This window comes from Macaca mulatta, chromosome 13 (assembly GCF_049350105.2).
Source record: "Macaca mulatta isolate MMU2019108-1 chromosome 13, T2T-MMU8v2.0, whole genome shotgun sequence".
In the NCBI taxonomy this organism is placed as follows: domain Eukaryota; kingdom Metazoa; phylum Chordata; class Mammalia; order Primates; family Cercopithecidae; genus Macaca; species Macaca mulatta.
Window position 1 is genome coordinate 113,626,973 of NC_133418.1, and position 12,907 is coordinate 113,639,879.

General features: G+C 35.0%; 1 protein-coding gene across 2 annotated transcripts in view; it reads left to right on the forward strand.

The window, feature by feature from the left end:
- ROCK2 (Rho associated coiled-coil containing protein kinase 2) overlaps positions 1-12,907 on the forward strand; it is a 160,492-nt gene that overhangs the window by 138,116 nt on the left and 9,469 nt on the right. For both annotated transcript variants that reach the window (XM_015111705.3, NM_001260913.1), the window contains 12 exon segments: positions 1,405-1,474; positions 2,103-2,206; positions 2,373-2,559; positions 4,767-4,860; positions 4,955-5,049; positions 5,836-6,015; positions 6,196-6,364; positions 8,497-8,567; positions 9,499-9,587; positions 9,986-10,064; positions 11,135-11,396; positions 11,486-11,699. In XM_015111705.3, coding sequence (XP_014967191.1) covers positions 1,405-1,474; positions 2,103-2,206; positions 2,373-2,559; positions 4,767-4,860; positions 4,955-5,049; positions 5,836-6,015; positions 6,196-6,364; positions 8,497-8,567; positions 9,499-9,587; positions 9,986-10,064; positions 11,135-11,396; positions 11,486-11,699 — 1,614 coding nt within the window.

Below are 12,907 nucleotides of genomic sequence, written 5' to 3' on the forward strand. Positions count from 1 at the left end.
TTTTTAAAATAAGGCCAGAATTTAACGTGCCATTTCAACCTAGCTTCTTAAATGGGTTGTTGGGCTTGCTTTTATTTTATTTATTATTTTATTCATTATTTTATTCCTTTATTGAAGATTAACATAATACAGAAAAAGTACACAAATACTAAGTGTGGAGCTGAGTGAATTTTTTTTTTTTTTTTTTTTTTGAGACGGAGTCTCGCTCTGTCGCCCAGGCTGGAGTGCTGTGGCCGGATCTCAGCTCACTGCAAGCTCCGCCTCCCGGGTTCCCGCCATTCTCCTGCCTCAGCCTCCCGAGTAGCTGGGACTACAGGCGCCCGCCACCTCGCCCGGCTAGTTTTTTGTATTTTTTGGTAGAGACGGGGTTTCACCGTGTTAGCCAGGATGGTCTCGATCTCCTGACCTCGTGATCCACCCGTCTCGGCCTCCCAAAGTGCTGGGATTACAGGCTTGAGCCACCGCGCCCGGCCGTGAATTTTTACAAAGTATACAAATCTGTGCAGCCACCATCCGTGTTTAGATCTAAAGCCAGCACTTCTCACCTCCCCAGAAGCCCCCTCCCAGGCATTCTTCACTCCCCACTAAGATCACCAGATTTGAGGTGCTCTTTGGATTCTTACACTTGGTTGGCATAAATGGCTGATCATAATATCTGTATGTGAATGTGTGATTCAATGTTGATTTAGTATAACACTGGTCTCAGAACCCCTTTAACTCTTAAAAATTATCAAGGGTTCTGCTGGCTGCAGTGGCTCACGCCTGTAATCCCAGCACTTTGGGAGGCTGAGGAGGGCAGATCACAAGGTCTGGAGATCGAAACCATCCTGGCTAACACATTGAAACCCCATCTCTACAAAAAATACAAAAAATTACGCCGGCCGAAGTGGTGGGCACCTGTAATCCCAGCTACTCAGGAGGCTGAGGCAGGCGAATGGCATGAACCCAGGAGGCGGAACTTGCAGTGAGCTGAGATGGTGCCACTGCCCTCCAGCCTGGGCGACAGAGCGAGACTCCGTCTCAAAAAATAATAATTATTATTATTATTATCAAGGGTTCCAAATGAGTTTGTGTTTTCGTTTGTTATATCTAATGATTTGTATTGTGTTAGAAATTAAAACTGAGAAAACTTTAAAACACAGGAACACACAAACATATTTTTTTGACCATCAGAATGACATAATTACAAGTCATGTGGCCTCAGGAAAAGTACATATGGTATATAACGAGGGAATGAGACTTTTAAAAAAGCCGTGGTGCTCAGTATTATGAAAATGATTTGACCTCATGGGTTCTGTGGAAGAACCTCAGAGACTCCCAGGGCTTCCCCCAGATCATACCTTGAGAGCTGCTCCTTTAAAATGTGTGTAAATTAGTTAAACCTTTGATTTATTGTCCTCACAGAGAACGTCAGGATGCAGATGGGCAAATGAAGGAGCTCCAGGATCAGCTCGAAGCAGAACAGTATTTCTCAGTAAGTTCCAGACGCATTAATTTGCAAATAGCAAACAGTTTTGGATGGGATGTTTTATTTATACCATACAATTCATATAAAAAGAGCAGCTGGGCAAAAGAATATAGATAGTTTAAGAGAAATTTATTATTGCTAGAAAAATAATTCTAAGCACATAACATACCTGATGAAGCTGATTAACAGCATTGTTTTCAGGAAGAAAATATTTTCATAAGGCAAGAAATAAAATTATAATAAAATTATCATTTTTAATAGTTGTGCTTTTTTGAGATCAGTTTTAGAAATATGAAGTAGAAACTCCTGTTTTATTGATTTAAGCTAACAACATTTTTTGTCTAATTCTTAATGTTTTTCCTTCCCTCCGTACTCATTTTACCTATCTGTGCTATTAAATGAGAAATATCACTATGATATCCAGTTGAAAATCATGCTTCTTAATTATTAGCTGAATTTGTATTAGTTAATTGATGACTAGAAATAGGAAAGTTCATTAAACTATTCATTTGCTCGGGGACTTAACAGTAAGAAGATATATGTATGTGTTCGTTCTCCTTTTTGTCTGGATAACTTTTGAATGTGAAGCAATATTCCTGATGATGATATACATTTTATTTATTTTGCTATTTAGACCCTTTATAAAACACAAGTTAGGGAGCTTAAAGAAGAATGTGAAGAAAAGACCAAACTTGGTAAAGAATTACAGCAAAAGAAACAGGAATTACAGGATGAACGGTAAGTATGAGACCCTTGTCTCTTTTTGTTCATAGCTGTATACTTTGCTCCTAGAACAATGCCTGGTAATCACCAAATAAAAAATTATTGATGAAATGAATTAGACAAAAACTTTCACTTAATAGGGAAAACTGAACCATTAAAATGATATATTGCTAAAATGTAGGGACTCCTTGGCTGCCCAACTGGAGATCACCTTGACCAAAGCAGATTCTGAGCAACTGGCTCGTTCAATTGCTGAAGAACAATATTCTGATTTGGAAAAAGAGAAGATCATGAAAGAGCTGGAGATCAAAGAGATGATGGCTAGACACAAACAGGAACTTACCGAAAAAGATGCCACAATTGCTTCTGTAAGTCAAATTCTTGGTGCTTTTTTGGATTATAATTAAATTGCTATATCTTAAACCTTCTTTAGACATACTAAGTATCACAGATCTAAATGAAAAATCATATATGCTGACTACAAGATTTTTTATCTAGTTAACTGTCATCTTCTCAGTGTTGTCAGAGGAGCTTACTAAAAGTGACTTCACCTGTTAATGAATTCAAAGTTAAAGGTCTAAAGTGAAAGGGTCATTTTTTTTTCTTTTTAAATAGAACTTAGTTCAGAAGAATCTTGAAACTACCAGGAAAACAGTTCCATGCAGGTTGAAAAAATTGCAATAAAAATTTCAGAGAGAGGTCAAATATCAAGTAGTTAGGTTTACCCTATCAATTAACTAGACATATTGAAATGCTGCAGTAATTAAAAAGTGTGGTATTAGAACAGGGATATTCAATCCTGTTCAGTGGAAATGAAAAAGGGAGGCCATAAAGATTTCTGCACATACAGGAACTTGGTATATATGATGGGAGTGGCAGTGTACAAATCACAGGGAAAGGACACATTTCATAAATGGTTTTGGAATAACTGTATTTTTATGTGGAAAGGAATAAAATTAAATCCCCACTACACCACACAGAAAAGTAAATTCTAGCTATCTTAAGGACTAACTATGAAAAATAAAAAATTTAAGCTATTAGAACAGAATCTAAAAGTTGCATATGACAGAGGACAGCATAAACAAATGACAGAAAGGAGATATTTGTAATATATTTATTAAACAAGAGATTTGTATCTACAGTATATGTAGAATGTCTAATTCAGTAAGATAAGATTAAAGAATTTGGAAGAAAACTTAGCTAAAAGGGAAAATGTAAATATATAAGCACATACTTAACCTCACTATTGTTCAAGAAAAGCCTAGGTAAAACAACTTTGAAATACCATTTCGTACCCATCACGTTGGCAGAAATTCAGTGGCTGACAATTTCAAGTGTCTGAAGAATGTCTAGAAAATGGCATTCTTATTCACTATGGGAAGTATAAATTTGGTATGGCATAGTACAGTAAGTAATATGACAGTTTCCAGTAAATTTTAGGCATTCACATAATGCAGTCCAAAGAAAGTCTACATTAAGATAAATACACTATAGAAACTTCGGCACAATGCTTATAGCAGCATAAATATGTTAGCAAAAACTCAAATATCCATGAATGAATGAATGAATGCATGCATTAAATGTAATAGAAGATGGAACTATTATGTCAGTTAAAATGAATTAGGTCTTCATTTGTATCAGCAATTTAATACTTTAATATGCTATTGAGTGAAAACAGTTACAGAAAGATAAATTCAGTAAGATTGAAAATCACAGCCTGGCATGCTGGCTCATACCTGTAATTGCAGCACTTTGGGAGTTCAAGGTAGGAGTATTGCTTGAGCTCCAGGAGTTTGAGACCAGCCTGGGCAACACAGTGAGACCCTGTTTCTACCAAGAAAAAAAAAAAAAATGTAGCCAGGTGTGGTGATTCATGCCTATAGTCCCAGCTAGCTACTCATGGGGGCTGAGGTGGGAGGACCCTTAGAGCCCTGGAGGCTGGGGCTACAGTGAGTGGTGATTGAGTGCCATTGCACTCCAGCCTGGGCAACAGAGCTTGAGACCTTGTCTCCAAAAAGAGAAAAAAAAAAAAAAGAAGAAGAAAATCACATAAAGCCACGCTATGTATTGTTTCATGTGTTTGTAATGAAATACAATCATGGGTGGAAAGGGGAAACACATAATTTACAATAAAACTTCCTTCACACCAGGTGCGTTGGCCCATGCCTATAAGTAATCCCAGCACTTTGAGAGGCCTAGGCAGGTGATCACTTGAGGCCAGGAGTTTGAGACCAACCTGACCAACATAGTGAAACCCCTTCTCTACTAAAAATACAAAAATCAGCCAGGTGTGGTGGCACATGCCTGTAATCCCAGCTACTCAGGAGGCTGGGGCAGGAGAATCACTTGAAACCAGGAGGCGGAGGTTGCAGTGAGCTGAGATCACGCCACTGCACTCCTAGGTGACAAAGCAAGACTCAGCCTGGGTGACAGAGCAAGACTCACAAAAAAATAAAAGGAAAAATAAAATAAGAGGTTTAACAATATTCTAGAATGTTTCTTATTTGAATCATTGTTTTATAACATAAACTATGTAAATTGGGATGTGATTATTTTTTCCTCTTTCATTTCTTAGCTTGAAGAAACTAATAGGACCCTAACTAGTGATGTTGCCAATCTTGCAAATGAGAAAGAAGAATTAAATAACAAGCTGAAAGATGTTCAAGAGCGTATGTATTAACAAAAATGTTTATTTTTCATATACCTAATGTTTATCAGCTACTGTAATTACCAATGTAATTTTAACTTTTTTCCATGTTTCAGAACTGTCAAGATTGAAAGATGAAGAAATAAGCGCAGCAGCTATTAAAGCACAGTTTGAGAAACAGCTGTTAACAGAAAGAACACTCAAAACTCAAGTATGTATAATAGAATCTAAATATGATTTTGAATTTTGTCTCAGTTTATCTGTTTTACATTTTACTTTGAACATTACAAGTTGGTAGCGTAGTCATCGAATGTACCAATATTTGTGAAGTCACAATTATCTGATTTTTGCCAGGTTGGGAGAAGTTAGATTTAATTAATATTGTTCAATTCTATAGCTACCAAAATTTTTCTTAATTTTTCCTTTTGGAATCACATTCTCTTTCAATTTATTGTTGTAATTTAATATGTTTTTCTACTTTTAAGAACTGTTGGGATTGACCATTTACTGACAACCTGAAAAGGGTCAGTTAGTTCACTCTCTGCCAACTCCTACAGTTGCATATGTATTGCATGAACAGGTGGGGTACTAGGTACTCTTCACCGTTGTTGGACATAGAATATTTTATTAATATGATGCCACTGCAAAATGTTCTTCCTCCAGAATAAAAGCAGAAAGGTCTGCCTATTAAAGTCTCTCTTAGAACTAAAAAGTCATAATGGTAGAAAGCAACATCAGATCAATTCTATAAATATTTAAATTATAATTCTCAGAAAACACGAATAAAAATCTAATGGCGCATTGGATGGAGAAGGATGATGAGTAGTAAAGGAGGTGTATTATTTAAATATTATAAAAAGTGTTTCTTTGTAGCCCTGTGTGTAGGGAAGGAGAGTATTTGTGATTGCATAACTTGTTGCTATTGATGAGATACTGAGAAACCATACACGTAATTTATTTTATTTATGTATTATACTTATTTTTACATTTTTTTAAGGCTGTGAATAAGTTGGCTGAGATCATGAATCGCAAAGAACCTGTCAAGCGTGGTAATGACACAGATGTGCGGAGAAAAGAGAAGGAGAATAGAAAGCTACATATGGAGCTTAAATCTGAACGTGAGAAATTGACCCAGCAGATGATCAAGTATCAGAAAGAACTGAATGAAATGCAGGCAGTAAGAATACTTTTTGGACTCTACTGAAGACTTCTTTTTAAGAAGTAGAATTATTTTCATATCTGTTTGTTTTACTGGTTATAGACCATTTCTATTATTTAATAATTATTATTGAACCCAGAAGCAAAATGTTGAGTTGTGTTGCATCCAATTAACTTATTGTAATTAAATTTCTTATAGCAAATAGCTGAAGAGAGCCAGATTCGAATTGAACTGCAGATGACATTGGACAGTAAAGACAGTGACATTGAGCAGCTGCGGTCACAACTCCAAGCCTTGCATATTGGTCTGGATAGTTCCAGTATAGGCAGTGGACCAGGGGATGCTGAGGCAGATGATGGGTTTCCAGGTATGGATTTGCTTTCAGCACTACTATTTGTCTTAAACATAAATCAGTTGATTGTTTTAAGTCTTGCGACTGACTGCTCTGAAGGAAAAATGTTTGTATTTTCTTTAAGGGAAAACCTACTCCTTGGAGTAAGGATTCAAGTAACATTTCAAGCTTATTTTATTTGTTGATTTTTTTTACAAAGTTTTTCATAAACATACAAAAGAAAAACTCCACATGTCTAGTTTTTAAATTATTATATATTATATTAGCTCTATTTTTAAGCTTTCATTTCATTTTCTCTTCTTTCTGCATTCTTACTTCCTTTTATGTTGGGTGTTTAGTTCATATCACTCAGTCACACACTATGGAATCCATGTCATTCACCTACCAACGTTCCTCTACTTCTCTCAATATTGCCACTAAGCCTTCCAGTTCTCACATGCTCCTTGACTCTGATTCTGACTCAGAAGAAGAATCTTTGCCTTACTTACCCATTTCATCGGAACCTAATGGTACAGGTGATATCCTGAAAATCTTTTCATCTTTGGAGTTTTCCTCACTACCCTTAATTTTAGTCCTTTTGAAGTTTTTTTTATATAACATTAACTAATAACACTAACTCTACTATGTAGTTGTAGACTCAGTTAAAAATAAACTGCTGCATGAATAAAGAATTTGTTTTTAAGGTATTTTCTCATGACATTGCTGTTGTAATTGATAGATGCCAACTTGCGAGAAATGGAGTAATACATTATATTGCTTAAGAGCGCATGGTTTCATTGCTTGTTTTAGCCATTTTCAACCAAGAAGAAATTCTTCCTGAAGTTTTGTAGCAAGAGTGATGGTACAGAAAAAGTATTTCGACTGATTCAGAGGATAAACTTAAGGTTTTTACTGAGTACTTACTGACATTATCCTAGGCATATGTCCTTCATAAGAAACATGAAAGAATTTCGCCTGGTCATTACCCTGAAAGAGATTACAGTTTAAATGAAAAAACCAGAGAGTTCCTTCATTCAGAGTCAAAGAGGCAGCCCTGTGTGATCTTTCAAGACTGCAGTTTCCTCATCTAAATTAGGGGAATTTATGTAAAGCGTCCAGCACAGTTGATACATAATAGAAGTTAAATAAGTGATAGCTACTTTTACTATTAGAATAACTTCCCCAAATGCTATTTCACGTATTTATTTCATTAAAAGGCATTGATCAAATGTAATTAAAACAAATTCCAAGGTTCATACACATTCCTTAGTTGAATTACAATGTTACTGATTTTGATATTTTGGAATTTAGAAATCTTTTGATTATTTTGCTGCTTATTAACCAAATTTTATCTAAAATGTACATAATTGGTCAGTTGTGATGGCTCACGCCTATAATCCTAGTACTTTGAGAGGCTGAAGCAGACAGATCACCTGAGGTCAGGAGTTCAAGACTAACCTGGCCAACATGGTGAAACCCCATCTCTACTAAAAATACAAGAAGTAGCTGGGCGTGCTGGCGCGTGCCTGTAATCCCAGCTACCTGGGAAGCTGAGGCAGGAGAATCACTGGAACCCAGGATGCGGAGGCTGCAGTGAGCCGAGATTATGCCACTACATTCCAGCCTCGGCGACAGAGCAAGACTTCATCTCAAAAAAAATAAATAAAATAAAATTTACATTATTTTATTTTATAGTAGTTATTCTAAAAGTTCATTTTCTCTGAACACGTAATTATAAAAACTATATTTACTCCTTGAAAGTGTGCACGATGTGGCCCTCTTCCAAAGGAAAAATAAAGGAGTCTGAGACAGGTGTACCAATGAGAATAGAGAGTTGCTGCTGCTGCTTTTTTTTATTATTACTATTATTATTTTTTTTTTGGCAGCTTTTCTGATTATAAATGCATGAATTTAATCAGTGGAACATTTGACTTTATAAAACTATAGACTATCTGTTTCCAATATGATATAACCTGGATTTTGTTTTGCATTGCATAACTTTTTACTGCTGATCCTGTACTATTGCTGTATCCTAGATGATGTATAGTGATAAATTCTAAAGGATATATTTTATTTGTTTTATAAATTTCGTATTAAAATTTTATTAAGTTCTTTGTTACCTAAGGAGAATTGTTATCTTTATCCTCATATGTTGTGCTTATTTGTAGAATCAAGATTAGAAGGATGGCTTTCATTGCCTGCACGAAACAACACTAAGAAATTTGGATGGGTTAAAAAGGTAATTGATACTTTGGAATATGAGCCTTTTGTTTTTGTTTTAACTCCAGTCATTTGGCTTTTGTAGTTGCAGGATATACGTGACTGGTACTTTTAGACACATAGAACTTGTTTATACTTTAGGATTTGAAATTGTATGATTTTAATTATCTTTGTAAAAAATTTTTTGTCCTCATATCTTGTTAATAGTAAGACAGATTTTACTGTTAGGAAATTGTTGATTTTGATACTTTTGCTGTTTTGGTGGGAAAAGAACTGTGAATCTAGTAAAAAAGACCCATTTATTTATTTTCCTCTCTTACTATGATTATTGATGTTATTGTGTTTATTTTTGAGAAGGTTATTAATGATGTTGGATCCCAAAGCTAGCTAAGTCCAAAAAATACTTTACTTCTCCCCACAATTTGCTTATTTAAAATATCTATTAATATAAACAAAATGTATTTTTTTGTTTGTTTGTTTGTTTGTTTTGTTTTTTTGAGATGGAGTCTCGCTCTGTCACCCAGGCTGGAGTGCAGTGGCCGGATCTCAGCTCACTGCAAGCTCCGCCTCCCGGGTTCCCGCCATTCTCCTGCCTCAGCCTCCCGAGTAGCTGGGACTATAGGCGCCCGCCACCTCGCCCGGCTAGTTTTTTGTATTTTTTAGTAGAGACGGGGTTTCACCGTGTTAGCCAGGATGGTCTCGATCTCCTGACCTCGTGATCCACCCGTCTCGGCCTCCCAAAGTGCTGGGATTACAGGCGTGAGCCACCGCGCCCGGCCGAACAAAATGTATTGTTATTTTAAGGAAGACTTTCCTAAAGATATATTAAGTACTTTTTAGTTACTTAGTATGATTTTTATTGCTAATACAGAATTTATTTTTTTAAAAAATCAATAAATAAGGTATATAAACACTTGAATTACTGATTTCTTTTCTCCCTGTTTTCACAGTATGTGATTGTAAGCAGTAAGAAGATTCTTTTCTATGACAGTGAACAAGATAAAGAACAATCTAATCCTTACATGGTTTTAGATATAGAGTAAGTATTTTTATTAGAATATTTAGAAATTCTATCTTTTCTTATCTTTTAAAGTATAAGAGTAACAATGCAATTTATTAGTCATAGTATAGCTCCTGCTGTACTATTGTTACATTTTCCTGTGATTTGCTTCATACAGATGAAAGTCTGGGATACAGGGTTAGCTAAAACATCTTTATTTTATGGGCCTTTGATATATTATTTTTTGAAACTAATTAGAAAATTTCTGACAGAGGTTTGTAAAAATCTTAGTTAATTATATAATTAATAGAACAAAATATTCTGAGTTCCTAACATGGGTCAAAGTAGTGTTTAACTTCTGACATAAGTATAGAATAATTAATATATAATTTGATCCTTGGGTGATATTTTATTCCTTTATTCAAAATTTTTTATAGCAAGTTATTTCATGTCCGACCAGTTACACAGACAGATGTATATAGAGCAGATGCTAAAGAAATTCCAAGGATATTCCAGGTAAACATAGTTTTGTTTATATTTGGTTGGTTGGCTTTGTTTTGTTTTTTTCACATTTAGAAGTTGTCAAATGACGTGGCATATTAAATCTCTTCATTCTTTGGCCCTCTTCAGGTTACCTTTCTGTTTCAGTCCTATTTAAAGATGGTTTGTTGCTTTGTGACTTTTGTGCTTAATTCTGTTTGGGAACGTCTTCATTCCTGTCTCCATTTTATTTGTTAAAGCTTGTAGTGTGTTTGTATCATGTTTCTGGTCTTTGCTATATTTTTGTTTAAGGTTGGTTATGACTTTTTTTAAGCATGAATTTTTTTCCCTTCTGTTGTTGTGTAATCTCAGCTCTCTAGAAAGTTAGAAAAGTCAGTTATGGAGGTAAATTTTGTACCTTGTAACCCTTTTACCTCCAATTTAAAGTGAAGCCACATTCTTCCCTTTACTACTTCCATTTTAAAATTAGTCAAACCAACAATGACTTACTGATTTCCTTCTATGTAAGAGTCATTTTGCTTGGTGTACTGTGTGGAAGTTGGCTCCTTGTTTTCTGGAGGCTTATCATGTTTATTTGGAGTATAATACACATCCTTTCCTCTTTCTTTTCCCCCTCAACTCTCAAAATACAGGACTTTTAAAATGAAGCTGTGCTTATAGCTGTTACCCAGTTTTCTGTTAAGTATTACAAAACACCAATTAGTATAATCACCACATTTCTTCAAGTGATTGTTTTGAACAGTCCCTCCCAGAAAAACTTTCTAACACCTATGAAGTGCACATTTGCCTTTTGCTGACCTATTTTGATAGTACTGCTAAAGCATGGGTGTTACAAAGAAAATAAGGAGGCAGCATTTGAAGAGGATCAGTTCTTTTGAAATGCAAACCAAAGTGACTGTCTTATGACTTTTCTTACATAAGCTTTTGATTGTTTGCATAATCAAGAGCTTAAGTTTGTACTTCAGATACATTTTCTTCTCTTTGAATAATTTAGGCTAATGTTATTTTACTTACACTATCAGAATTGTTACTACATAAGAAATAGCATGTTTGGAAATCATTTATCATTCTTTTGACATTCATAGATTCTGTATGCCAATGAAGGAGAAAGTAAGAAGGAACAAGAATTTCCAGTGGAGCCAGTTGGAGAAAAATCTAATTATATTTGCCACAAGGGACATGAGTTTATTCCTACTCTTTATCATTTCCCAACCAACTGTGAGGCTTGTATGAAGCCCCTGTGGCACATGTTTAAGCCTCCTCCTGCTTTAGAGTGCCGCCGTTGCCATATTAAGTGTCATAAAGATCACATGGACAAAAAGGAGGAGATTATAGCACCTTGCAAAGGTAAATGGTAAATTACTTGCTCCATCGATATTGGTTATGTTCAGATCATTTTAAGCACATTAATTTTTTTTGCAAATTTTTCTTTATAGTGTATTATGATATTTCAACGGCAAAGAATCTATTATTACTAGCAAATTCTACAGAAGAGCAGCAGAAGTGGGTTAGTCGATTGGTGAAAAAGATACCAAAAAAGCCCCCAGCTCCAGACCCTTTTGCACGATCATCTCCTAGAACTTCAATGAAGATACAGCAAAACCAGTCTATTAGACGGCCAAGTCGACAGCTTGCCCCAAACAAACCTAGGTAATAAATTAAAATGTGGTAAGGAAAAAAAAATCTATTAAAATATTTTGTATTTATAGTCAAACTACAAATTTTCCTAGTTAGTTTTCCTTTGCTTGGTATTTTAGTGAACTGTGGAATACCAAGTGTTTGGAACTGTTTTAATGTGCATGTCATATTCATCGATTCAGATGAAAGTAATATAAATTTATTTACTAAATCACACACATACAGTAAATTCAACCAAAAATCTTTAAAGATTTTTGTTGTGTTTATTTGTACAGTAAATCCTCACTTAACATTGTCCGTAGGTTCTTTGAACCTGCGACTTTAAGCAAAACAATGGCAGGTCGTAGAATTAGGTTGTTTCCTTCAAAATTGTTTTGTTATAACCTTGATGAGAAGAAAATGGTTTTGTTATACTTCATTTAGCTTAAAGTCATACTTTCCAAGAACCTATCGATGATGTCAAGTGAGGACTTACTGTATAATGATATAATTTTCAGCTTTTATGAGCACTTAAGTAATTTAATAACTTAAAAGATAGAATTAACATTGTACACAGACCTCACATTGTTAAGTGCACACACTGTGTTTCATATTATAAGCTTTTATTATGTTACATGATTTGGGAGGCAGGTTTAAAATCAGCTTAAGTTTTAAATCTATAAAACAGTATATTGAGTGTGATTTTAACAGCAACATAGACCAGCTTTAAAAATGCAAGTATGAGCTAATGGGTAAAAGTGGCCATTCCTTAGAATTGAGGTAGAGTTAGGAAAATGGAGTAAGGTCAGGGTTGATCATTATGCACCAAAACATTTTGATGGAGCCATTTTCGGATAGCTACGTGAAAGTCCTTTAGTTAAATATCTTGATTCGCAATAGCCATTTCTTGACTTACTAACTACTTCAGCATTTATAAACATTGCTATCCATTGAACATGAAATGAACACAATAATTTGGTTAGCTAAAGGAAGAAGCATATACTTTGATCAGGTATCTAATTTCAGGTATCCTTTTGGTTCCCTGATACAGGACCTTCAGTATATGAATATTGATGTGCATTGGCTATATTGTTGGAAATCTGATTCTGACCACAAACATCTTAGATGAAACTTTCTTGAAACTAATCTCTCAAGGAAATAATTAGAATGACAAAGGCAGAATTGGTGTTTCAGCAGTGAAAATGTTTAATATTTTGTGTGAGGTATGATAAAACTAAACA